At 38.6% G+C, this 15,595-nt stretch overlaps 1 protein-coding gene across 6 annotated transcripts in view; it reads left to right on the plus strand.

Annotated features, from left to right (window-relative positions):
* Window positions 1–15,122, plus strand: part of ZSCAN12 (zinc finger and SCAN domain containing 12) — a 28,715-nt gene extending 13,593 nt beyond the window's left edge. For 2 of the 6 annotated variants that reach the window (XM_055263955.2, XM_055263957.2), the window contains exon 5: window positions 5,494–15,122. Coding sequence is in view for 2 of the 6 variants with exons in the window: in XM_055263957.2 (XP_055119932.1) it covers window positions 5,494–5,506 (13 nt within the window). In the remaining 4 variants the exon portion in view is untranslated. Of the gene's footprint in view, window positions 1–3,767; window positions 4,264–5,493 lie in introns of those variants that run through there. The other 4 variants (XR_010119297.1, XR_008654265.2, XM_063633260.1 and 1 more) reach the window with 4 other exon arrangements.
* The last annotated feature ends 473 nt before the right edge of the window (window positions 15,123–15,595 follow it).

The following is a 15,595-nucleotide window of genomic DNA, read 5'->3' on the forward strand; positions in this document are numbered from 1 at the left end:
TTTGAAATAACAATAACAGGGGGTGGGATGGAAAGAAAGAATATAAAAGCGAAGCAGGTCCAAGGTAGAAATAATGGTCATCAATTGTAGTAACAATGGCCAGATAGAAGTATCTGATGTAAAACTCAAATGAATTATAAAGCTTGCAAATAATATTAAGGATAAGAATAAGATTGACTGGCTTGTCTTTTCTAATTGGTTCAAGGTAAACAAGACATTAAGTGTTTAAGGCAAAAAGCATGGAGAGGTTGGGGAAGAGCCAAGTTTCTAAAATAATGAAAAGTGAAGTGAGTTTCAACACGGGCTGTGAATGAAAACGTAACCTGACAATCAAACTGATTCCAGAGAGTGCAGTGGGAAGGGACTGCAGAGGAAAAAAGAATGGGGCCCTCCTTCCAAAAATAAATTGTTTTAAGAGGTTGCCAGAGTTTGAGGTATGAGATGAAGCTAATGAGGAAAGACAGTGGGATGAAGCTAATGAGGAAAGACAGTGGGATTGAGCAGGGCTCCGAATTGAGACATCTCAACTGTATAATGAGGTTGGTTGTAGAGAGCACTAAGATACAAGAACTTAGACAAGTCTGCATTCCTGTACTCAGTACAGAAGTAGCCTCTTTTGTTAATATACAGATTATTTGTAGAGTTGTTATAGTCAAAACAAAGCTGTTCTTATTGGCCATCTTTTGGAATTGAGAAAAGGATTTATTAATGACAATACTGCACACTTGTTAGCTGCTAAGGGCCAGACGTTACTAAATGCTTTACTTACAACATTTCACTTTCAGCTGGGGAAACTGAAATAGATAAGCTAAAGCTGCTCAAGGTCCCAAAGTTAGTATGTGGTGATGCCAAGATGTGAACCCAAGCAGGCCAGTTCCAGAGTCCACACTTTTAACCTCTGTGATACATTTCCTCTCTTTATTTCAGTTGAACAAACCATGTGTTGCAGTGATAATTCAGTGTCTTGAGTAATTATCTGTAAAAACTTTTTATCTCCAGTCATTATTCTGAAAAATGATTCAGAAAGTCCTGGAGTCCAAACACCTCAGGTAATAATATTATCATTCCCTCTGCATACCAAATCTTGGATGAGGTTTGGCCAGCATAAACAGCTCTACTTCTTGTTGCCTGCACAGTGAGGGTGTCACAGGAGACATTCCACTTTAAAAATGGGCTCTTTATATGAAAAGATCACCCTTCTTAGCTTAGAATCATAAATCACTCTGCATTATTTTCACAGAATAAGGAATATTTGGCTAATTTAATACAGAAAGATTTAAAGATTTGTCCCCAAGTGTTGATAACCCATTATGGATCTATCTTTAATGCGAGTTTTTAAAAGTGATTTTATATTAGAAGATACTTCTTGGATTTAAAAATGCACACACACACATATATGTGATATATGATATTTTTCTTTGCTTAAGACTTACCAATTTTACCATTCAAATGGTGCCCCTCCTAACTCCACAAGGCCAGAATTTGGGCAAATGCGTGTTGTTCAACCTAGACATAATCATTTGATAGCCTTTAATTGAATCTCTTCCCGACCTTTATCCTTTAAACCAAAAAGTTATATACCACAGTCACTACAGCAGCTCATTTTATTGGAATTTCTTTGGATCCTCTCCCTCTCAAACGTTCTGCGTGTGTTTGGTAAGGAGTCCTCACACATTATTTTTTACTTGTATTTCTACATATATATATAAATGTGTAAAAAGTATGTATGAATATTTTTATGTGTTGTAATTTGTATTTTATGTGTATATATATATGACCTCATGTATATAATTTGATGTTGACAAAGCCAACTATGATAAGTGTTTTAAACTTTTCAGTTGATTAGCCCCCTAGCTTACATTGTAAGACCATCATTTAGAGCCAGCAGTTTTCCCTTGATTTCATCTCTTGAAGAGACAGTTGATTCTCTTCATACACGTTAAAAACACCATTTAGGTGTCTGAAACCCATCAGTCAAGGCTCCCAGAGCTTTCACCTATCGTAGTTCAAGTTGATCTCTAGGGTATATGTCTGTCTGCTCCTGCCAGTCATTTTCCTAAGCCCAGTTGGCCTGCTCCTGGAAGTCCCAAGAGGGCTCCATAGTGGAAGCCATTTGTTACTTCTGATTTATGATTACATCATCATTACTCCTCTTCAAGCTTGGTGGGCATATCTTAGTGTTTTGATCCAATGCCTTAGTTCTGCCTACTTCAATAATGAATTTAGGAGTAGATGTCTCCTCATTTCATCCCTGATAAAGATTGAGGCAGTTTAGGGACTCTACAGCTTCCTCTGGCCAAATTCCCTACTTATTCCTGAGATAGGGTTTAAGAACCTGGATTCTAGAGACAGATTGCCATGGTTCAAATCTCAGCTTACTAGCTAAGTGACTTTAGGCAAGCGATTTAACCTCTCTTGTCCCTCAGTTTCCTCCTATGTAAAATGACAAGGATAATAGTACCAGCCCAATGTAGATTAAATGAGTTTACAAAGTGTTAGAATAGTGCTTGGCACATTAGTGCTTTACAACTATTTTGATTGTTGCTGTGGGCTCTCTCAAATGCATTGCCTCTAAATGCCAGTGCCCCAGGTCAAAATTTACCTTTAACCGTGCTGCAAGTTTCCCAGACTGCTGCACAGTCCTCCTAGCCCAGAGATAAAAGCTCTCACCCAGGTATGCTTTTACTTTCCTGCCTGGAGAACTGATGCGCAGTGGCCAGCAGGGGACACTTACCGCCCAAGCTGGAAAAGAGAGATTTCTTCTCTTTTGTCTCCGCCCCGTTAGTTATCAGAGGTACCTAGCAGCCCGTGCTATCCGCAGTTTGCCTTCGGAGCTGCTCTTCCGACGTTCTGCAGCTGGGCAGGCCGGCCTTGCGCGGGTCTGACGCGCCCCGGCCTGGGAGCATGGGCCCCTGGGGTTACCTGACTGCTCAGCTGGAACTCGGGCTGCTCAGCTGGGGCGGGGTTCTGCCGGGCAACCACAGAGAGGAGAAAGCCTCCACAATCCTAGAGAAGCTGAATGCTGAGCCAGCAGTTGACTGCAGCTGCAAGTGAAAGTACCGACCTTTCTGGCCTTTGTGACGGACCGTTGGAGGAGGGTGGTCTCAGGTTCGTGCACTCCGGCCTTTCAGTGTCTGGTGAGGTTGGGCCTGATAGGTTGAGAGCTGCCAGGGGAAGTTAAGGATGACTTCCAAGTTTTGAGGTATCAGGAAAACTGGCTGTTGAGAAAAAGGAGTCTAGGTTCCCTGTTTGGTGAAAGGAAGGTTGGGTTCATTTGGGGAAGTGATGTGATTCATGATTTTCCCAAGATCGACGCTGAGTACAAGAAAAGACAGAATCCACCTAGCTGTTTTGTGACTTTGAGCAAATTACTTGATCTCTCTGTGTCTCAGTTTTATTCCTCTGTCAGTGAGATTATAAGTGTCTACTTAAATGGCTGCATGCATGGTGCATTTTAAATATTAGCTGTTGTTATTTTTCATTTCTGATGTTCTTATCTCTGCCGCTTATATGGGATATTTTGAAGTGGGGGGGAGCCAAGGGAAGAGGGTCATGATCTTTAAAGTTTTATTAATAAAAACTTTTAGAGAGTAAAAGGCTAGCAGATGGGGCTAGCTAATAATTTGCAGTCACTCTTGCTTTCCTAATTTATTTACCTTCGTGAAAGAGTTCCGTGTTCTTTCAGTGCCTTGTTCAGATAAGTGAGTTCTTGGCTAAAGAAGTAAACAAAATTTAGCTTCTGTTAACATTGTTATTTTATGCCCCAGGAAGAAGACCAGCTACAAGGAAATACTTCTGAAAAATCACTCTGAACCCCAAGCTGGAGTGAATCTTCTCCTGAGCTCTCTCATTCCGGAATGGCAATCTTGTTGCAGGAAAGATCTCTAATAGTGACTGATGGTAAAGGAAGAAGGCTGTGCCTAGAACAAAGAATCAGGCTGGCAAAGAAATCGCAAACTTTAAATTGTTACTCTCTGGAGATAGCTACCTGGACTTTACAGAGCTGTCAGAAGACTTGGGAAGGTTTGCCAGCATTGGAAAAAGCCACTTGGACTTCACAGAGCTGTCAGAAGACTTAGGAAGCTTTGCCAGTAGTTCCTGAGACCAGAAATACATATTATGAAGCAGGTGCTGGAACAGGCCCTGGCCCCTACTTGTGAAGCTGCAGATATAGGTAGGATAATATCATCCAGAATGTGGAGATGAGGTAATCGATGATGCTGGAAAAGTTGAAGAGACAGTTTGAATGAAGGACAAACCACAGGTGGGAAAGGTTGGGAGGATCACTTATAGCTTGACTAGCAACAGGTTTTGGGAATAGGATAGAAAGCAGCAAACCTGAACTTTAGGATCCACCAGATGTCTCTGGAGCCGTAACCCAACATTTCCCATAAATAGTAGTTTTAATTCTCCTGCTATTTAGGTGCACCTCTAGGACCTTCTCTTTCTATGTTGGGTTTTTTGTTTGTTGGGTGTTTTAACTTAGGATTTAGCTTCAAATTCCATTTCCCAAGACCAATTTTATCACATTGCCTTTAGGTCTAAGGCTAAAGGATAGAACAAGATATGCTTTTGGCAAAGACAATACCTTGGAATCAAAGGTTTCACATCAAACCTAAGATCCTATCTTAGTTTATCTCTCAGTGTTATTGCCTTTTGATATGGAAAGCTGATGAGAGAGCATCTCTGGAGAGAAAGAAGAGGAGAGCCTCACAGGGGAAGCTTTTAGAACTTTTAGTAGCATCCTCTCCCCAGAAACCTTGCCTCTACTCATCTCCTTCTCATTATCTACCTGATTCTTTAAGCAGGAAATCTCAGCCGTATTTGTAGGGGCTTGGGGTTTTGTTTTTTTGACCCACTTAACTCCTTTAGCTTCAAAGTGTTGCTTTCTTACATTTTAGACATGAATATTACCTAGAAAAGTTATTTCCCCACTGTTAATTTTCCAGTTTATTGATTTCCCCATATCAGATTAGTATGTATTTTGAAACTGATTTAGCTATTCTTTCAAGTTAACTTTGATCATATCCCGTTGTTTACTGATCCACTCAACAAATATTTATTGAACATTCTGTGGATCTATAGTAGTAGCCAAGATACTTATCAGTGAGTAGAAATAGTCCTTTTAAGTGTCCTTAACAAATTAAACTTTCTCTTGGTTTCATGATATTCCTTGTTTCTCAGCTTTGCATTCAAACTGATCTTCTCTTTTTTGATTGTACTTTCCTGATTTCTTTTATTGTACCATTTTGTGAAAAGTCTTCCATGCACTTCCAGTCTTTTTCTGCCTAGCTGTCTCTTCTCACCCAAATTGGACCCCCCTACTCCTACCCTGCCACATGCCTTCACAAAAATGAGATGCTTGTTTAGAGACTTAGAAATGGCGTGCACTTTAGGTAAAAGTGGGTTTTATTTTTAATCACTGTACCCTCTCATAAATCTCATTTCAGAAGAGACAACTGACATTTGAATTGTCTGTGCATTTTGTTTTAGATGGTGTTACTGAGAAGGAAACTAAGGACTTGGCTCCAAAACAAAAACAAGCAAAAATCTGGAGATGCTGAATTTTGTTGGGGGGAATGTCTGTAGAACTGCAACATCAATGCAGTAAGGGTAGTAAAAGCTTTAGTTTCTGGTGAGTCATTACTCAGCATCATGGATGGAGTCCACGATGAAGAGAATCTCTTCGCAATCTCTGCAATCAACAAGTTTTGAAAGGCTTTTGTTTATAGTGGAACCCTCTTTTCCCCCCAGAAGAACCACCACAAGGAAAAATGCTGTCAGCATAAGGAATGTGGGAAAGTTTTCAGCCACATGGCCTTATTTGACTTCAAAGAATCCAAATGAGAGAGAGACTGCATAAATGTGATAACTGAGGAGGCCTTTGTTCTGCAAGGAAACCTTATACAAACATGTATGAAGAATGTAGGAAGACCTTCACCCAGAAGCCAGGACTGACTGTGCACCAGAGAATCTGCACAATAAACGTGATGAATGTGGAGATGCTTTCTTCAGCGTTGGAGAATTCACAGTAAAGGGAAACCCTGCCAGTGTGATGAGTATGGAAAAGTCTTCAGAGGTTGGAACTTGGGAAAAATCAGTGAGTGAATTCATATTAGAGAGGCTCTTATAAATGAGAGGATTATGGGAACTTGTATAGACAGAGATCAGACCTCAATAAGGGAATCTCCACAGTATTGAAAAGTTAATATAATTAGTGTAAGTGGGCAAGTTGTATGGGGAATGGGTAGTCTAAATTGCTCATTTTAGCTAGTAAAAACATTAAATGAATTTCTTAGATCAAGAAAAGGAAATGTTAGAAGTTATTTTCCCTTCCAGAGGGGTCTATATGTGTAAGCAATCAGGACTTTTGAAATAAGTTGCATCTCTGGATTTGTGATCTGTCTCCTGGATGATTATCTCTGTTTTGGGGGACAGGCATTTTTTCTTCATGCCTGTTCTAGTCTCATCTCATATCTTTAATTCATTCAGCAAGTATACACAATAGTATTATCGTCTACTGTTTGTTGTAAATATATATATATATATATATATATATATTATTTTCTTTATGGTCTGAGTAGGCTTGTATTGGTACCCTAGGACACAAAAATCACATATATCCTGTTTCAGTAAATGTAGTGAAAGGAACTACATTATTAAATTGCTGGGCATTTCTATAAATTTGGGACTACCTTTATATTCTCCAACACAAGACCATGTAGGTGTCCGTTCAGAGAGTATATTTTTCCAGCTTTGGCTTCTTTATTTTCTTTCTTTCTTTATTTTTTTGAGATGGAGTCTTGCTCTTGTTGCCCAGGCTGGAGTGCAATGGCACGATCTTGGCTCACTGCAACCTCCGCCCCCTGGGTTCAAGCGATTCTCCTGCCTCAGTCTCCCGAGTAGCTGGGATCACAGGTGCTTGCCACCACGCCCAGCTAATTTTTGTATTTTTAGTAGAGACGGGGTTTCACCATGTTGGCCAGGCTGGTCTCGAACTCCTGACCTCGTGATCCGCCCACCTTGGCCTCCCAAAGTGCTGGGATTATAGGCATAAGCCACTGTGCCCAGCTGTTTTGTTAAGATAGAAAAATATACTTCACATGTAGCGTATTGACAGGTAATGACTAATATTTTTTCTTATAGCTAACACATAATAAACATTGTGAAGACTGATATGTTAAGTAACTTGCTTATTCTTTTCAGTTCTAAAACCTATAGGAAAGAATCTTTAGAAGCTGTCGACAAGTTGATAATGTAGCCCAATCTCTACCCATGATAGGAGAGTAAGGCTTACATATTTTATAGTAGGGCACTAAATACAGGAACCGTGTATTTAAAAACTTTTTAGTGATTTTCTCAGAATTCTAGGTTTCTCTCTGCTGTACATCCCTAAATCTTTTGCATAGGTATTAATACATTCATTATTTTTAAAGATGGACTGCATTCTGTAAAAGGCTTTTCCAGTATCTGCAAATCACACAGTTTTTTTTAACTCTATTACTATTATATAAAATGATTTCTTAATATTGAACCAACCTTGCATTCCTAGAATAAACCTCACTTAGCCATGATATGTTATTTTCTTAATGTATTAATGGGTTTACTTGTTAATATTTTACTTAGTACATTTCCTTCAATATTCGTGTAAAATTGGTCCATAATTTTTATACTATATTTTTCAGGTTTAGATTTCACTCTTTTACTTGCTTCATAAAAATAATTTAAGTCTGTGTTCATTTTTAATGATCTAGAACAATTTATGAAGCATCGGAACTAGCCAGTCTTTGAAGGATAGATTCTCATGTGAAACCTTCTGGGTCATATGCTTTTTTGTGGAATAATTTCTTGGTAACTTCCTCTATTCTATGAAAATTATCTATTCAGGCTTTCTATTTATAATGGGTTCCATTTTGGTAATCTTTATTTGCCTTGGAAATTATCCATTTCATCAAAACTTTCAAATTTATTTGCCTAGAATATGCAATGTAACCTAATGACTTTTAAAACAAATTTTATTTTTTTAGAAACAGGGTCTTGTTCTTTTACCCAGGCTGGAGTGCAATGGTGCAATCATAGCACACTGCAGCCTTGAACTCCTGGGCTCAAGGAATCCTTCACCTCAGTCTCCCAAGTAGCTGGGACTACAGGCACACACCACCACACCCAGCTAATTTTTTTGTTTGTTTTTGTAGAAACAGGGTCTCCCTTTGTTGTTCACACTGGTCCTAAACTCCTGGCCTCAAGTGATTCTGCTGCCTCAGCCTTCCAAAGTGCTGCGATTACAGGCATGAGCTACCATATCTGGCTTCCTTATGACTTTTTAAACAGCTTTATGGAAGGAAATTGATATGTAGTGAACTGCATAAGTGTACAGCTTGATAAGTTCTAACACGTTTACACCTGTGAAACAGTCACTACCATCAATATGTCACCCAAAAAAGCTTCCTCATGTCCCATGATAATTCCTCCCACCCTTACCTGCACTCTTCCCCCGTCTCCAGGCAACCTCTGTTCTGCCTTCTATTGCTAATTTAGTTTGCATTTTCTGGAATTTTATATCAATGGACTCATAGAGAATGTTCTGTTTCAGGTGTGGGGTCTTGCTTCTTTTATTCAGCATAATGATTTCAACATTCATCCATGTTGTTGGATGTATAAATAATATATATATATTTTTTGAGATGGAGTCTCACTCTGTTGCCAGGCTGGAGTGCAGTGGCATAACCTTGGCTCACTGCAACCTCTGCCTCCCAGGTTCGAGCAATTCTCCTGCCTCAGCATCCCAAGTAGCTGGGACTATAGGCGCGTGCCACCACGCCCAGTTAATTTTTGTATTTTTAGTAGAAAAGGGGTTTCACTATATTGGCCAGGATGGTCTCGATCTCTTGACCTCATGATCTGCCCGCCTTGGCCTCCCAAAGTGCTGGGAATACAGGCGTGAGCCACCGCACCCGGTCTGCTTTTGGAATAATTTTATCAGCTATGCACCAGGTCTCTTGCCAAATATTTGCACTACAGAAGTGTGAAATATTTACAGTTTATTGGCTTGTATTTCCTGCATTGGTCCTTTTATTTTCTTTTATCATGGGCTCCGAATTTATCTATTCTTAGAAGGTTTTGCATTCACTCTCAATCTAATGTATATATCTTATTCAATCGAGTTATTTGGTCAGCTTATTTTGTAATTGGAATCGTTATTGAACTCCTACTTTAATGAAGGTAACACTGAAGATTCATAATAGCTACTTAGTCTAATTTTATTTAGATATTCTAATCTGTTTTTCTTTCCAGTTCAATATTATACTAGTAAAATCATCTACATAATATCTCTATTTCCTCGAATATACTGAGTTTAATTTTTTCTCATAGGAATTCTGTACAAGTTAGTCATTTAAGATATAAACAGTCTTCAGAAATGGTAGAAGAGTTCCCAGCCATTTTACCACAGGACTGATGCTCTCTTCCCCCACCCTATTTTTGAAATATTGTGTCTGTTAAAATATAATTATTTAAGACTGGGCACAGTGGCTCATGCCTGTAATCCCAGCACTTTGGGAGGCCATGGCAGGCGGATCACCTGAGGTCAGGAGTTCAAGACCAGCCTGGCCAACATGGTGAAACCCCGTCTCTACTAAAAATACAAAAATTAGTCGGATGTGGTGGTGGGTGCATGTAATCCCAGCTACTTTGGAGGCTGAGGCAGGAGAATCACTTGAACACAGGAGGCGGAGGTTGCAGTGAGCCAAGATCAAGCCACTGCACTCCAGCCTGGGTGACAAGAGTAAGACTCTGTCTCAAAAAAATAATAATAAAATAAAAAATATATATATAATTATTTAATATCTTTAACTTACTTTCCTGTTTCTTATTAACTCTAGAAAAGCCAAGTTCAGTCACTCTCATTATCTGATGTATGTCTATAATAACAATCCATCAGCCACATAAGCCACCCAATCCGAATTACCTGATTTACTCATTCAACAAATATTTACGTGTCAGGAAATGTAGGTATTGTTATTAAAGTGGTAAATAAAACATGCAAAATTTCTAGTTTTCACAAAGAATCTACATTCTAAGAGATGTAGGCCAGTTGACCAATGAACAAGTGAAAAATAATGTATGGGCATCCAGTTCCTGACAAGATGGAGCAGATACACTTCTCCCTATTTCTCACACAAAGTACAGCTAAGACCCCTAGGCATTATATGTAAAACAAACAAGACACTGCAAAAAAGGCATTTAGGACCCTCAGGATGCAGAGAAAGACACAGGTGAATTCCCTTGGTATTTGTATTTTTATATTTTTGTTTCTGCCTCATATATCTTCCAGTGACAGTGGAGACCGCATGAATTGAGTGCTAGAGAAGCCTGTAACTCAAAAGTGCTGCAGTTGATTCTACCCAGCGAGTTACTTCAGTAATTGGATTTTTCAGTTATAAAATTTCTATTTGCTCTTCTTTGAAAATATCTTCTAGTTTTTGCTGAGACTATTTCTTTGCTGAGACCTTTTTTTCAAACATTTAACTAAATACTTCCTGAAGCATTTTTATGGTGACTGCTTTAAAATCCTTGTCAAATAATTCCATCCAACAACAGCAGAATACATTTTTTCTTTAAATATCCACAGAACATTCACAAAGAATGACTACATACTGGGCCATAAAACAAACCTAACCAAATTTGCAAGATTGAAATCATACAGAGTATATTCTCTGGCCACAATGGAACCAAACTAAAAATAATAGACAACAGGAGAATCTCCAAACATTTGGGACTAGACAAAACAGTTCTAAATAATGCCTAAGTCAAGGAATAAGTCTCCAAGGAAAAAATAAATTAAACATAGGCCTGAATAAAAATACAGCTTTTAATATGTGAGACATAGCTAAAGAATGCTGAAAGGGAAAGTTAGAGCTCTGACTGCTTATGTTAGAAAAGAGGAATAGTCTCAAATCAATAATTAAGTTCCTACCTCAAGAAACTAAAAGATCAAAGGCAAAGCAAACCTAAGGCAGCAGAAAGAAGGAAATAACAAAGATAACAGAAATCAATGAAATTAACAGGATAACAATAGAGAAAATAGTTGAAGCAAGAAAACCTGTTAAAGTTTATATCATAGAAGCAGAGAGCAGAACAGCAGGTTGCCAGAAACTGGAGAGGGGAGGATGGGGAGAGGCTGGTCAACAGGTACGAAGTTACAATTAGATAGGAGGAATAAACTCTGGGGTTCTATTGCACAGTAGGGTGACTGTGGTTAACAGTAAAATACTGTATATTATAAAATAGCAAGAAGAGAGGCTTTTGAGTATTCTTACCACAGAGAAGTGATAAATGCATGAAACGATGGATACACTACACTGATTGGATCATAATACAACATAGATATTTATGAAAATGTCAAATTGTACTCCATAAATACGTAAAATTACATTGTGTCAAATACATAAAAAATTTTTAAATCGATAAAACAGATAAACCTCTAGCAAGACTGGCAAAGATAAAAAGAAAGACCAAATCACTAATAACAGGAATGAGAAAAGGGATATTATTACAGATCCTGCATCGTTTGAAGGATCATAAAGGTAAATTTGAAAATTTGCACTCATAACTTTGACAACTTAGAAGAAATGAACCAATTCTTCAAAAAGTCCAATTGGCCAAGATGAAACAGATAGTTTGAGTAGTCTTATAATCATTAAAGAAATTGAATTCATAATCTAAAAGTTTCCAAATCATCAGGCCCAGATGCCTTCATTGGAGAATTCTACCAAACATGCGAAGAAAAATTAGCACCAATTTTACAAAACATGTTCCAGAAAGTAGAAGAGGAAAGTATACATTCCAACTCATTTTATAAGGTTAGAATTACTCTGATACCATAAGCAGACAAAGGCAGCACAAAAAAGAAAACTACAATCTAGTATCCTTCATGAACTTAGATGCAAAAGTTCTCAACAAAATATTAGCAAATTGAATCTAGGTATTTATAAAAAGAAGTATACACCATGACTAAGGGGGATTTTTTTCCATTACAAAAGGTGGTTTCAATATTTAAAAATCAGTGTATTTCATCACATCAACATATATATATATATAACAGAAATATTGTATAACCATACCATTGGCACAGAAAAAGCATTTGACAAATCCAACACCCATTCATGACAGAAACTTACAGCCCACTAGAAATAGAAACTTCCCATTTCATAAAGAACATCTACAAAACATTTACAGATAACTTCATACTTAACAGCAAAAGACTATGCTTTAACCATAACATTGGCATCAAGGCAAGAATGTCCACTCTCACCACTCTTATTCAACATAATACGGAAAATATAAGCCAATGCAATAGGCAAAAAATGATTAAAAGCATACAGATTGCTTGTAGATTTCATGTACACACATTAAAGAAAAGACAAATTGGAAACAAACCTGCTCCTATTTGCAGATTATATAATTGTGTACATAGAATATTCCAAATAATCTATTACAATTTTTGAATCTAATACAAAATATAGCTAGAACTAGTAAATGAATTCAGCAAGGTTGCAAGATATAAATCAACATGCAAATAACAATCCTATTTTTATGTACTAATAATGAACATTCGGACATTGACATTTAAAATGCAAAGCCATTTGTAATCACTCCAAAGATAATATAGAAGTCTAACAAACATGTACAGGATCTGTATGCTGATAAAATGCTGAAGAAAGAAATCTGAATAAATGGAGAGACATATCATGTTTGTGGATTAGAAGATACAACATGGTGAAGATATCGATTCTTCCTATGTTTATAGGTTTGACACAGTTCCTATCAAAATCTCAGCAAAAATTTTTGTAGATATAAATTTATTCTAAAATTTGCATGGTAAGGCAAAGGACTAATAACTAAATTTTGAAAAAGAATAAAGTGAGAGGAATCACTGTACCCGATGTCAAGGTATACTATAAACCTACAGTGATCAAGAGAGTTGGATATTACAGGACAGACATATAGTTGAATGAAACAGACTGGAGGACCTAGAAATAGATCCAAACAAAAACGCCTAATTCTTGACAACGGTGCAGAAGCCACTGAATGGTGATAGAGCACTGAACATCCGTAAACCAAACAACAACAACAAACTCAAAATGGGTCATGCGCTAAAATAATACCTAAAACTTGAGACCTCTTAGAAGCATCAGAGCCTAGGACTAGGCAAAGATTCTTAAAATTGACATCAAAAGCATAATTCATTAAATGAAATGTTTATGACTTTGTATTTATCAAAATGTAAAATTTATGCTCTGAAAGACCCTGTTAAAAAGATGAAAAGACCGCCGGGCGCAGTGGTTCACGCCTGTAATCCCAGCACTTTGAGAGGCTGAGGCCGGTGGATCACGAGGTCAGGAGATCAAGACCAGCCTGGCCAACATGGTGAAACCCCATCTCTACTAAAAATACAAAAATTAGCTGAGCGTTGTGGCATGTGCCTGTAGTCCCAGCTACTTGGGATGCTGAGGCAGGAGAATCACTTGAACCCGGGAGGCAGAGGTTGCAGTGAGCTGAGATCGTGCCGCTATACTCCAGCCTGGTGACAAAGTGAGACTCTGTCTCAAAAAAAAAAAAAAATGAAAAGAAAGCTACAGACAGGGAAAAATATTTGCAAGCCAAGTCTTTGACAGAGGACTTGTAACTAGAATATAAAAAGAATTCACCAAATCTCAACAGTTAAACAGCAAACAATTTAACTAGGTATGGGCAAAAATCATGAATACACATTTTGCCGAAGAGTGTCCAACAATGGGCAGCTACTTGCGTCATTCACTGGGCCATTTATGCCCCAGTGATTAGCGTCTTCCGGGCACCCTCACTCACAAGGTTGCTTAACTTTTTTCTCTTCATTGCAAGTTTTCCCCAAACTCTTATAAGCTGAATGTAGACACTTAAAAGAAAGAAAAAAAAAACAGATAAAAGAAGTTTTGTGCAGACATTTAAAAGGTTACAATAGCAACTGTCAGGAGAGCACATAGTCTGTTGGCCGGGAGCTCGCGGAGTGCCAAGTAATGTGGAGGAGTCCATCATGCAGAGTTAGCTGGAGCACCAGAGAATCTTCTTTCCTTAAAAAACTGAGGTTGCGATATAGGCCAGAGAGAAATCAAGGGAGCACAGAAAGACCTGTTCCACACTGGTAAGCACAGATTTGCACTTTCATTTTTAAGTGCAAATCATCCACTCAGTCATAACACATTTTTTTTTTTTTTTTGAGACAGGGTCTTGCTCTGACGCCTAGGCTGGAGTGCAGTGTCACCATCACAGCTTGGCTCACTGCAGCCTAGACTTCTGGGCTCAAGGGATCCTCCCACCTCAGCCTCCTGAGTAGCTGAGACCACAGGCATGTGCCACTATGCCCAGATAATTTTTTTAATTCTTGAAATTTTTTGTAGAGACAAGGTCTCGTTATGTTGCCCAGGCTGGTCTCAAACTCCTTGGCTCAAGCCATACTGCTGTCTGGGCCTTCCAAAGTGTTGGGATTAGAGGCATGAGCTACCATGCCTGGCCTGCAACAAACTTTTAATAACAACTAAGGCATTGGGCAACTGGGTTCAATCCTACCTAAAGTAACTTAACCGCTAAACATTCATCAGCAGGTGGCATATGATATTGGATCCTGGAGAGTCTATTCACATCCTATAATCTAGCCAATGCAGTATAGGTATTAATACAATGGGAACACTCTTACTCCTTCCTTCTTGCCCACCACTTAGGCAAGAACATGTGCTACCAGATCCTGAGAAGTCTCATCATGTGTCCTATCCAGTCCTGTGGGAGCACATCTGTCTTTCTTCTGAAAGGGCATTGTAATGTCACCAGCCCCATGTTTGGCCCCAATTTGTCAAGGAAAAGCTAGCATATAGTCATATGTCGCTTAATGAAAGAGGTTATGTTTTGAGAAATGCATCATTAGACAATTTTGTCATTGTGTGAACATCGTAGAGTGTACTTACACAAACTTAGGCTGTTACTCCTAGGTTACAAACCTGTAGAGCATGTTACCATACTGAATTGTAACCCAATTGTGTTTGTGTATCTAAACATAGAAAAGGTACAGTAAAAATATTATTATAATCTTTTTTGTGTGACAGTGTTTTGCTTTGCCACCCAGGCTGGAGTGCACTGGCACAATCATAGCTCACTGTAACCTCGAATTCCTGGGCTCAAGTAATTCTCCCACCTCAGCCTCCTAAGTAGCTAGGACTACAGGTGCATGCCATCACACCCAGCTAACTTTTATTTTTGTTAGAGATGGAGTCTCGCTGTTTCCCAGGCTGGTCTCAAACTCATGGCCTCCAGAAATCCTCCCACCTTGGCCTCCCAAAGTGCTGGGATTACAAACGTGAGCCACCACACCTAGCCTGTCATTATAAATTTATGGGGCCACTTTTGTAGGTCTGTTATTGACCAAATTATCATTGAGCCAAGTGTCATTATGCAGTGCATGAGTGTATTTGATCAGAAAAGAAATAAGCCCTTTCTGGATTAAAACAGTTCAGCTCTCTATGTCTTTTTCCCACAAGATGGCACCAGAAGAAGCCATGTGACC

Source organism: Symphalangus syndactylus, chromosome 23, assembly GCF_028878055.3.
Source record: "Symphalangus syndactylus isolate Jambi chromosome 23, NHGRI_mSymSyn1-v2.1_pri, whole genome shotgun sequence".
NCBI lineage: Eukaryota > Metazoa > Chordata > Mammalia > Primates > Hylobatidae > Symphalangus > Symphalangus syndactylus.